Raw genomic sequence first — 12,241 nt, forward strand, 5'->3', positions numbered from 1 at the left:
AGGCTGGAGTGGGGTGGGGGCGGAGAGGTCAGGAAGAAGATTGCAGGTTAGGAAGGCGGTGCTGAGTTTGAGGGATTCGACTGAGACAAGGTGGGGGGGGGGGGGGGGGGGGGGGGGGGGGGGGGAAATGAGGAAACTTGAGAAATCTGAGTTCATCTCTTGTGGTTGGAGGGTTCCCAGGCAGAAGATGAGGCGCTTTTCCTCCAACCGTCGTGTTATGGTCTGGCGATGGAGGAGTCCAAGGACCTGCATGTCCTCGGTGGAGTGGGAGGGGGAGTTAAAGTGTTGAGCCACGTGGTGGTTGGGTTGGTTGGTCCGGGTGTCCCAGAGGTGTTCTCTGAAACATTCCGCAAGTAGGCGGCCTGTCTCCCCAACATAGAGGAGGCCACATCGGGTGCAGCGGATGCAATAGATGGTGTGTGTGGAAGTGCAGGTGAATTTGTGGCGGATATGGAAGGATCCCTTAGGGCCTTGGAGAGAAGTAAGGGAGGAGGTGTGGGTGCAAGTTTTGCATTTCTTGCGGTTGCAGGGGAAGGTGCCGGGAGTGGAGGTTGGGTTGGTGGGGGGTGTGGACCTGACGAGGGAGTCACGGAGAGAGTGGTCTTTTCGGAACGCTGATAGGGGAGGGGAGGGAAATATATCCCTGGTGGTGGGGTCCGTTTGGAGGTGGCAGAAATGACGGCGGATGATACGCTGTTTATGGATGTTGGTGGGGTGGTAGGTGAGAACCAGTGGGGTTCTGTCCTGGTGGCAGTTGGAAGGGCGGGGCTCAAAGGCGGAGGAGTGGGAAATGGAGGAGATGCAGTGGAGGCCATCGTCGATCACGTCTGGGTGGAATCTGCGGTCCTTCAAGATAGGACAAACTTAGCGAGGTATAGGGGATAGCTAACTTGCATACCTCCTGGACTCAACATCCATGAGATTTGTATCACTATGCAATGGAGCTTTGAGAGTGGAAGACAACAGGAATTCATTGCAGAATTATGTTTCAGAATTTTCTACAACTAACACTGAACTTCAGACAAGTACAGTGAATGTGAAAGCATACGAGATAGAGGCAAAATAGAAGTGGGAGCCTTCAGTCAGATGAAGAGGGTTCAAATGAAGCTGGAAGGTTCACCTGGTTTTGACCCAAGAGAGGGATCACCAGGGTAACCTGCACTATGAGAATTTGTAAGTAGAACTGGTTCTAAAATTTTAGTCTGCTTCGTTTGGGGATTCTACAAGGCTGTTTTTCAAATATATTGAATACTACTAGTCTAAGGAAACAAAATGCCAACTCATACTGTCACACAGATACACTAACATTTTCTGATCACAACACTTGTATAGGTGATAGTCAGTCAGTCATAAACACATTGAAGTACTTTATACATGCTGTAATCAAAGTAATTAACAATAAGTTAACAAGTATTTTTGTTAATTTATACTAATTACATTAAATGACCATTTTAAATACAATGGTTAGAAGACTGTGGGAAATAAATAAACAAGAGACTTCCATGGGTCTTATCAATAGCCTTGTCCTTGAGTTTTAAACTACAGGGACACTTATGAATAAAAGCTTGTTTGTTTTTTTAAAGATAAACAAAACATTCTATCAAGAAAACCCATTGTCTGTATGTTGACGGTAATGTGCACATGTGAACAGATCTATCAGTGACAATTACCACATTATTAACAAATTAATTACAATAAATTTTAATTAGGAAGGTTGATATCAAATTGGATATAAAAAGAAGGTTCAGAGAGCCATTATCTTACGTACTTCATATATCAAATGTTGCAGGTGCAGTACAACATGGATTAGTATCCTGTTCTTCAATTCCATAGGAAAAACAGAATGGCAGGGTCTTAAGTGGCAATAATTTGGGAAAGGTTGGTATAGAGATCTGGGTGTCCTTTTACACCAGTCACAAAGCAAGTTAGTTAGGAAGGTAAGTTATATTTTGTCCTTCATTGAAAATGGGCTTGAATAAAAGGAGCAAAGAAGTCTTATTATATATACGCACAGCTTTGGTGAGACCACATGTGGAGTACTGTGTACAGTTTTGGTCTGCTTAGCAAAGAGTAGTTATACTTGAAATAGAGGGAGAGCAGCAAAAGGTATATTAGGCTAATTCCTGTGATAACAGGTTATCAAACAAGAAAAGATTGGGTCAACTTGGCATGCATTCACTAGAGATGCGAAGAATGAGAGGGATCTAATTGGAATGTACCAAATTCTAAACACTAAATACTACATGGAACAGTGCTTCTTCAAGAGATTACATGTAGTTTATGTCCACCTGAGGACTGGATGGGTCATGGTTTCTTGTCTCATCCAAAAACTTGTGACAGTGCACCCTTGGCTTTGGTAATACACTGCAGTATCAGTTTAGATTGGACTTGAAATCACAACCTACTGAGTCAGGTAAAAATGTTACCACTGAGCTAAGGTTGATCCATTTCCCCTGTTCATGGGAATCAGGTTAGTGCAGGAAAGGTTGAGAAATTGGCAGAAATAAAATAGTGCAGGCAATTTGCAAAAGTTGGCTTTAATTGTGCTTGACATGACAGGGAGAGGAGATGGCAGAGAAATTATTTTCCTTAACTCTGTGGTTCTTGTCATTTCCCTCTCTTTCTTAAAGATCATCTTTAAAATCCTATTTACTCCTCTCTTGTTTGCCCCTTCTAACATTGTGTCTTTTTCACTTTTATGACCGTGTCTTGAGATATTTGTTCTCCATTAAGGACAGAGTACAAATTTAGATTTTCACTGGAAATGTAAATCAAATTAAACATAAAGCAACAATAAATTGCAATCAATCATTCCACTAGGTTTAGCATCACTATTGCCTCAAACAGCATAACTATATGCCCAAGTACAGCAAATGCAAATGAAAATTCTAAATCTAATGAATTTTGATTGTTTTATATTAAAAATATTCAACTTAAAACTGCATTGTACTATGCCACAAATAAAATTTAAAATAACTATCGCTGATGTCCACTTACCACTAAACCACATAACAAACATCATTTTGGGGGTAATTTTATGATCTCGAAAGAAGTTCAGAAGGTAGGACAGGGGAAAGATATTCACTGCTCTGCCAAATAAGACAAGAACCTGTAAATAAAAGTCTTATTAATGAAATTAAATATGGGTAATCAACAGTAACTTTTTTTGAATATAGACAATGTATTTATTTAGTAAGTTTAGTATAACCAGCAATACATTTGTTTTACATATACATATATTTTAGTTACAGAGTACATATACTGTAATTTAACTTTGCTTCAGTATTCACACCTATTTCAATTGCGATTCAGTGAAAATGAGTACATTCGTATTAAGTTGTAGCATTAAGGATTCTCTTTCATTTCATCAAGACCAAAGTTTTTTTGTATCGTTGATTGTGGACTGAAATTGGAAAATGGTAGGAGAAAAGCCACACACACAGATCAGATCCTGAATTACAACAGCAACCACCCGAACACACAGAAGAGAAGGTGCATTAGGAACTTGTTCAAAAGGACTACCACACACTGCAGCACTGCTGACCTTCAAAGAGAAGAAGAATGCCTGTACAGAGTCTTCACCAAGCATGGATATCCCCACAATTTCATCCAGAGATGCCTAGCAGACAAAGTTGATGAGGACATGCCACGTCCCAAGATACCAACCACGCTACCTTATATGAAAACTGTCTCGCAACTAACAGCCAGACTTCCCCAACCACTTGGATTCATGAAAGCCCATAAACTGACAGCCACGCTCAGACAACTTACCAGAACAAACGACCCTATATCCATCACCTGCAAGACTAACGTAATTTACAAGATTCCGTGCTAAGACTGCGTGAAACACTATAAAGGACAAATAGGCAGACAACTAGCAATCCACATTCATGAATACCAACTAGCTACTAAATGTCACAACCAGCTGTCCTTAGTAGCCACAAACACAGATGACAGGGACCACAAATTTGACTGGCCAACACAGCAATCACAAGACAAGCTAAAGAGAGGACAGCCAAAGAATTTCTCAAAGCATGGCACTCATTCACAGACTCCGCCACCAAACATATAGACCAAAGCCAATATACCAGTCACCACAATAGACAACCAGAAGCAGCAGAAATGGAACCAAATAAATTCCAGAAGCCACAGTACATCAGCGTTTCACAGGAAGCTCCAAAGCACTTAAGGTGTCACCAAGACAGGGTACAAAAGTTGCTTTTAAAAAGTTATGGTAAGCGCTCTTAACACTTATTTGTTCAGTCAGTGAACAGGAAGTGTAGTTGCAAACAAACTGTCACCAGAGAATGAGTACAACTATCAACAAGTGGGCTGAGACATGGTGACCAGTTGTCGATAACAAATAACTTCTGTCTATAAATGACTATGCAATTGGCTCCCAGGTAGCTGAACTTGTGGGTGTGAACAAGACAGCCAGAAGCCTTTGGACCTCCATCAAGGGATAGAAAATAGAACAGTTCAGCACAAAAAAAAAGGTCCCTCTGCTCAACAGTTCTGCACCAATCGTGACGCTATTCTGAACTACTCCCACCTGATTGCACATGGTTGGTACACCTCCCCCCCCCCCCCCCTTCCATTTCCAGGGGTCTGTCTAAATGCCTTTTAAATATTGTTATTGTATCTGCATCTACCACTTCCTCTGACAACACATTCCAGGCACCAACCACCCTCATTAAAAAAAAAACTTGCCTCATTCATCTCGTTGCAACTTTCCCCTCTTACCTTAAACTTATTCCCCTTAATATTTAACATTTACCCATCCGATCTATCCTGGCCTTTCAATTTTATATACTTCCATCAGGTCATCCCTCAGCCTCCAACACTGTAGTAAAAAAAATTCCAAATTTGTTCAACTTTCCTTATAGCTAATACCACGTTGTTGCTTTGAATGGAGTGTAACACTTTTGCACCCTCTCCAAAGCTTCCACGTTGTTCCTATAGTGTGGTAACAATAGTTCAAACGTTTCTGAACAATTTTTTTTAAATACAGCTGCAAGATGACATGCAAACTTTTATATTCAATGCCTAAACCAATAAAGGCAAGCATGCTATATGCCTTCTTTACCACCTTATCCACTTGCGTTGCTACTTTCAGGGAGCTATGAACTTTCACCACAAGATCCCTCTGTATAGTAATGTTCCCAAAGGTCCTGCCATTTACTATATATTTTCTTCTTGCAACTGACCTTCCAAGATGCATGTCTAGCCCAGATTAAACTCCATCTGCCATTTCTCCGCCCAACTTTGCAACTGATCTATATCTGACTGTATCTCTTGACGACCTTCCTCCCTATCCACAACTCCACTAATGTTAGTCTACAAACTTACTTGTCACACCACACACATTTTAATCCAGATCATGTGCTTACATGTATATTTATTTGTGGAATATCACTATTCACATATCACCAGACAGAAAAACATCCTGCCACAATTCCCCTCTGTTTTTGATGACCAAACCAATTTTGTATGCAACTTAATCTTCTATATTAGCCTATCATGAAAAACCTTGTCAAATGCTTTAGGAGAGTCCATGTAGATAACATCCACTAATCAATGCTCTTTGGCAGTTCCTCAAAAAACTAAACTTTGAGAGACAAGACCTCCCCCACACAAAGCCATTCTGACTATCTCTATTAAGTCCATTCTTCTCCAAATGCAAATAAATCCTGTCAGAGAATCTTCTCCAATAATTTCTCAGACCACTGATGAAGGCTCACCAGCCTATAATTTGCTGGATTAATCCTGTTGACCTTCTTAAACAAAAGGAATAAGACTTGCTATTCTCCAGTCTTCAGGGACCTTATGTGTGGCTAAACCTCAGCGATCTCCTCCCTTGCCTCCCTCAGTAACCTGGGAATAGACACAATCATGCCCTGGGAGCTTATCTACTTTAATGTTTTTCCAAGACACCCAATCGACCCTCCTTCTTCATATTGACACGTCCTAGAATATCAACATACTTCTCCCTAATCTTAACATTAGCCATAACTTTCTCCTTGGTGAGTACTGATGTGAAGTACTCATTAAGAATCTCACCCACGTCCTCTGGTTCCGTGTATAAATTCACACTTTTGTCTTAGAGTGGATCTACCCTCTCGCTCTTAATATACAAATAAAATATTTTGGGGTTGTCCTGAATCCTACTTGCCAATGACATTTCATAGCCTCCCGAATTCCTTGTTTAAATTCTTTCCTGATTCCTTTATATTACTCCAGGGTTTTTTTTTCTGATTTCAGTTTCCTAAACTTTACATACGCTTTTTTTTATTTCTGACTATTTGTCAATATCGGTGTCATTCCGGATATCCCGAATTTCGCATCCTTTCATTTTCACAGAAAGACCCTGGTCCTAAACTGTCACCAACTGGCTTTTAAAAAGCTCCCATGTCAGATGTAGATTTGCCCTGAAACAGCCACCTCAATCTAATCAGTTCTTAATATAGTTGTGATTCGCCTTCCCCCAATTTAGCACTTTTCATCCAAGGATCAGTCTTATCCTTATCCATAACCATCTTAAATGCTCTCCCATTGAAACTTTGATCACCTGGCCAGGTTCATTCCTCAAGACAAGATCCTGAATGACCCCTTCCCTCATTGTTGTGTCTCTGCAGTAAAAAAAAAGCCTAATGGCTGAAGAGAACCAGCTTATATTCCCTCACTAGTCAGCCAACGTAAGCTGTGGCTTTTAACTAACAAGCGAGACTTTTAAAAAGTTGCGAACCAGTTGTTCTGTGTCCCCTGTAAGCAAACGAAAAGTATTCAAGGTAGATAGATAGAGCAGCAGCAAATCCTGGCAAGTCAAAAGGATTGTGTCAGAAAATCCTGTGTACAGAGACCACTGAAGTGCCTTCATAGTTTTTCCATCCTGTCCATGAATTTTTCTGCCTCCACGTTTGTGTACGGGGAATTTTATAAAGCAGTTTGAGCTTTAACTGGTAAAGTTACATGTTAACAGTTCATTGTTGTCTACTTGTAGCTTGAATCTTTTTTTTTGCAATAAATGCTAATGTTTGTTAAGTGCAGAAACCTAATAGGTGCTGTCTGTCACCGGGTTTCAAAAGACAGGTAACCTGGAGAATTTCAGGTACTTTTCTAAAATATTTAACTTTTGCAACAATTCTGGAAATAGTGAGTCTTTATTTCCAGCGCACTACCTGAGTGAGGTGACTGGTATGGTATAACTAGAGGGTCACCATTCCTCAGGTGAGGGGAGGGGTTGAGAAGGAGAATTCAATGTTAGCATCACTCTATATCACAACCAGTTGTGCAGCCAACTAAGCCGAACTGACCCCCAAATGTGTATTGTGATGATCTTTGCATTTCACAAAAAGCTTTTATTTGATGGGCATACCCTTGCCCCAGAATTATATGGAGATAATTGAAAAGTAGGTGTAATTGGATTTCTTGGCTGGAAGGTCAATTTTAAGCAGTGATATGGCAACCTGAATTTGCCGTGTGGATAAAAGCTGAAGGATGTGGAATATTGTGTTCCAGCCTGCTGTGCTGCAGCAGAACCAAGAACTCTTTGTAAGTATAGGAAAAACAGAGCCATGAACATTTGAGGTTTCCTTTGTTTTCAGGTTATTGGTCTCTGTAAAAATCAAGCCTAATAATTCTCATAGCATACTACCTCATATGAAACTCAGTGGAAAATATCAACTACTGAGTTTAATAATATACAAAAAGTGTACAACATTTGAAGGGTTAAATTACGCTGGGGCTGGGTAATAGCTTTTTTTGTAATTTGCCGTGGCATGTGGACTTCATTGACTGGACCATCAAGAGTCACATGTACAAACACAGAGGGATAAAGGTAGGTTTCCTTCTCTAAAAAGGCATTAGTGAACCAGATAGGTTATTATACAACATTAGGCAAGGTTATTATACCAGTTTTTTGTGTTATTGAGTTCAAATCTGATCATTTGTCATGGTGGAATTTTTCTTTAAACACTTGTTCACGGGATGTAGGCATCACAGGCTAGGCCAACATTTACTGCCCATCCCTAATTTCCCAGAGCGCAGTTCAGCGTGAACCACATTGTGTGGTTCTGGAGTCACATTTAGACCAAACCAGGTAAGGATAGCAGACTTCATTCTTTAAGGAACATGAGTGAACCAGATTAGTTTTCAATTATAATCAACAGTAATTATCGAATCAATGTTACTAGAATATTAGCAGGGGTTTTGGATTACCTCTGCCATGACATTACCACCCACTGTAGCCACACACTTCCAGCTTGGGTGGATTTGGGCCCGACCTCTTTACCCTATCCAAGGTGGGTTAGACCTGACTTCAGGTAGAGAACTCCAGCTGGTTGAGACAACTTTTAAGCAGTAGTGTGTGATGGGGGCAGAATGTTGCTCTTTAAAGACTGATTTGAGCTGCCCCTCCTAACACATATTTAGGCAAGTAAATTTCCAAGACTCTAGGACTCCTGGAAAACCAGTCCTGCATGCGGCCTGCTGTTGTCCATTTGGAGCAGATACACCCACAATGCCAATAAGGAGAGTGTTCCAGCATTGTGACCCAGTGACAGTGAAAGTCCAATTGTATATTTCTAAGTTTGGATGGTAAGTAGCTTGGAGGGAAATCTGCAGGTGGCAGTGTTTGCATGTATTTGTTACCCTTGTCCTTCCAGATGGTTGTGGTCATGGATTTAGAAGGTGCTAGGAAGGGGCCTTGGTGAATTTCCACAGCCTGACTTGTAAATGCTGCTACTAAGTGTCAATGATGGAGGGAATAAATGTTTGTGGATGTGGGGTGAATCAAAGGGGCTGCCATGTTCCAACTATTGTTGGAGTGCATGCATCCTGCAAGTATTCCATTTCACCCATGACTTGTGCCTGCTAGTTGCTGGATAGGCTTTAGGAAGTCTGGGGGTGAATTAATTGCTAAAGATTTCTAGCTTCTGACATGCTCCTGTAGCCATAGTTCTTATTTGACTAGTCCAGTTTAGTTTCTGAGGTTAGAGTGATGCTGGAAATGCACAGTTCAGGTAGCATCCAAGAAGCAGAAAAATCAACGTTTTGGGCAAAAACCCTTCATCAGAAGTCCAGCACCCAGGTGCAGTACCCACCTCCACCCAGTTCAGTTTTTGGCCAATGGTAATGCCTAGGATATTGATAATGGGAGATTCAACAATAATGATATTATTTAATCTGAAAATGTGTTGCTGGCTAAAGCACAGCAGGTTAGGCAGCATCCAAGGAACAGGAAATTCGACGTTTCGGGCCAGAGCCCTGTTCCTTGGATGCTGCCTAACCTGCTGTGCTTTAGCCAGCAACACATTTTCAGCTCTGATCTCCAGACCTCACTTTTTACTCGATGATATTATTTAATGCCAATTTGAGAATATATGTCCTATTTTGGCAACAGTCTTAAAAGCATCCCTTTTAAATTTCCAGGAAATAAAAAAACATAACCATATTTATGGCTCATATCCAGACTTTGAGGATGACTGTGTATGTGGTGCAAAGGCTATGTTGTGGAAATCTTTGATTAATGAAGGAACTATCAGTGTTTATTGAAAAGTGCATTGCAGTCATGATTAGTAGTCAGCAACATTGAAATAAATAGATTATACCTCTTTAATCTGGAGTTCACTAACTACACAACCAAAGTATAGTGCACTAGTTTCCAAAACGTGCTTGAAAACAAACCACATCAAAGTGACTGACTAACCTCTACAAGAATACTAAATTTAAATTAATGTCCTAAGACATCATTAGTTCCAGATGTGGAGAAAGAAAAATTCAAATCTCCTGTCACAGGATCCAATGTATGCTGAATGGATCAAAAGCTTACATAATAGCATTTTCTCTGAAACTTGACCCAAGTATTGGTTAATTGTGTGAAGCAATTCTTCCTGACGTCAATCCTGAACATATCTCTCACCACTGAGACTGGATATGGTCTGCAAAAATGAATCATTTCCAAAACACACAATATCTAAAACTGGTGGCAGTCCAAGTTTGATTCAAAGCTAAAGAACATCAAATTCTCTGATTTCCCTCATAACTTAACAGTCTAATACTGTGAACAATCTTCAATATTTCCTTTCTGTCTCGATGACCAAAACAGAAGGTGCAGTCTGTCCAGAATAGTTTCAGTACAACATATTCTGGTTAACTTTGTTTAAATTAGTAATAAACCTAAGCTTTCATTCTATTGATTACAGGCCCCCTTGCTTGGGATTAAAAATTGAAGGAGGTGGTTGTTGACGCTGGTAATCTTATATAGTTCATATGCTTTTATTATTTTCTCTCAATGTATCCCACATATTTAGATCCTGAAGCAGCACCACATCAGGGCCTCTTGGCAGCTATGGTTCACTTTCCAGCACTGCAATGTTGAAATAGCAGTAGACTCTCCTGGCTTTTCCCTTCAGCGCAGGCTCATACCAATTTAAAATTAGAGACAGCTGTGCAGATTATGCAAATAAATTGAACACAGAATTTATTCACCTTCAAATATGCAGACAAATTTGGTAAACAAAGAGTCAATTGTAATTTCAAAAAAAAAACTTGGAAGGACTAGCAGTAACCTATTAGTGGAAGTCAAATTTGCATCCGCTCTCAAAAAGAAAGAAATAATGCAGGAAAAGACGCCGCAAACATGTGAGGTGAGCAAGAGTCATCAAGATGATTTAAAGTTATGAATTATGAATAAATTTAAAGAAAGGTGTTTTGATGAAATCAGGGAGGATCTGTTTTGGAAAAGTTCATTTTCTGATATTTTATGACATCTTTGTGTTTTCCCAGATGTTGGCAATGAAGAAATCTAAAAAAGTGGATCAGCTTCTCAAATGACTTTGTTTTCAGTAACTCAGCTGTTTTATTTACTCTTTACACACTTCTCACATTTTAGTATTCTGTTCCAATAATACATCAAATGATTCATGAATGAAGAGACAAATTGTACTGGATTAAAAAAAAAGTTAAGATTAATATAAAAGATTGTCAAAAATATGTACTTACAATACACCAGATAACAAAGGAGATCTCAAACTTGTGAGGAAAACTGAATATTGCCAATCCAATGTAAGCAAAAACACAAGTCTCTGAAAGGAAAATGGTTTAATGTTATTGGATAAAAAGGTAATTGTAACATTTCACAACAGTAGTGTGGCCAATTTAGGCTTTATTGACTGCTCTAATATCTAAGGAATGGAGTCTGAGTCTACTTCGAACTGAGAATATGGAATTGTTCTCATTCAGTTACTGCAGAAAAGGACCTGTTCCCATGAACAATATACAATTTCAACCCATTACCTAAAGGTCATGGGCCCATAGTGTAAGGGTACGTATAGGACAATTTGATAGCATAATTTGGATGATAAATGTGGGTTTGAAATCTCCATAATAACTGATGCTTTTCTGAGATATGCCACATCAGATATAGAGGCTCAAATGAAAAAAAAATTGTTTTCATTCCTGCCCAAAGTTGAATAGCAGAACTTTCTTCAAAAAATTTAAATTTAAACAATTCCAAAAGCATCATGTTGGTGCATTATATTCAATTCTTCAACTTCATATGTAGGAAAGCTTCAATCCTGACACTGAAGGAAACACATTGTCAAATCATGAGTACATTTTAGTTGTTCAAATAAGTTAACTCTATCAGGCATATCAGCACTCCTATCTCAGGGGCTGGGAAATAATAGAGTTTCATTGAAAACCAAGGACGGTAAAATATTAAACTACTTTTAAGTCCATTGTCTTATTTACAGTTGCTTAAAATTATAATTGTTTACTGACAGAATAAAATGCTAATCACTGTAATTTAAATCTTAGATTTAATGATCTATTCTATATTTTCCAGATCAATCAAACCTCTACTTGAGATGTCAGCAGAAGGTATAATAGCCTATTTATTGGAGGGAAAAAAAACAAACTGCCACTCCTACATGTCACAGTAGAGCGAAAAGCCAATGGGGAACTTCAAATCAGTGTCTACAGGAAAACAACACATACGAACCAATTACTGAAGTACAGAAGCAATCATCTCAGTACCCACAAATGGAGCTGCATTAGAACATTATTTCAATGAGCCACCACACACTGCAGCACAGACGAAAATCACCTATCCAGTGAATTATAAAAAAGGTACCCAATGATCACAGTCCGCCAATTTCTCAGCAACAAACCCAAACAAGCAGACAAAACGTGTCCAGAAACCCTAGCCCCTCCCCTACATCAAAGGCATCTCGGAAATGAC

General features: G+C 39.5%; 1 protein-coding gene across 1 annotated transcript in view; it reads right to left on the minus strand.

Moving 5' to 3' along the window:
• Positions 1-12,241, minus strand: part of slc9a8 (solute carrier family 9 member 8) — a 73,640-nt gene that overhangs the window by 11,970 nt on the left and 49,429 nt on the right. The window contains exons 12-13 of the mRNA XM_060836324.1: positions 11,002-11,084; positions 2,998-3,109 (exon numbers count right to left, since the gene is read on the minus strand). Of these exons, the coding sequence (XP_060692307.1) occupies positions 2,998-3,109; positions 11,002-11,084 (195 nt within the window). The remainder of the gene's footprint in view (positions 1-2,997; positions 3,110-11,001; positions 11,085-12,241) is intronic.

Source organism: Hemiscyllium ocellatum, chromosome 15 (genome assembly GCF_020745735.1).
Source record: "Hemiscyllium ocellatum isolate sHemOce1 chromosome 15, sHemOce1.pat.X.cur, whole genome shotgun sequence".
NCBI classification, from domain to species: domain Eukaryota; kingdom Metazoa; phylum Chordata; class Chondrichthyes; order Orectolobiformes; family Hemiscylliidae; genus Hemiscyllium; species Hemiscyllium ocellatum.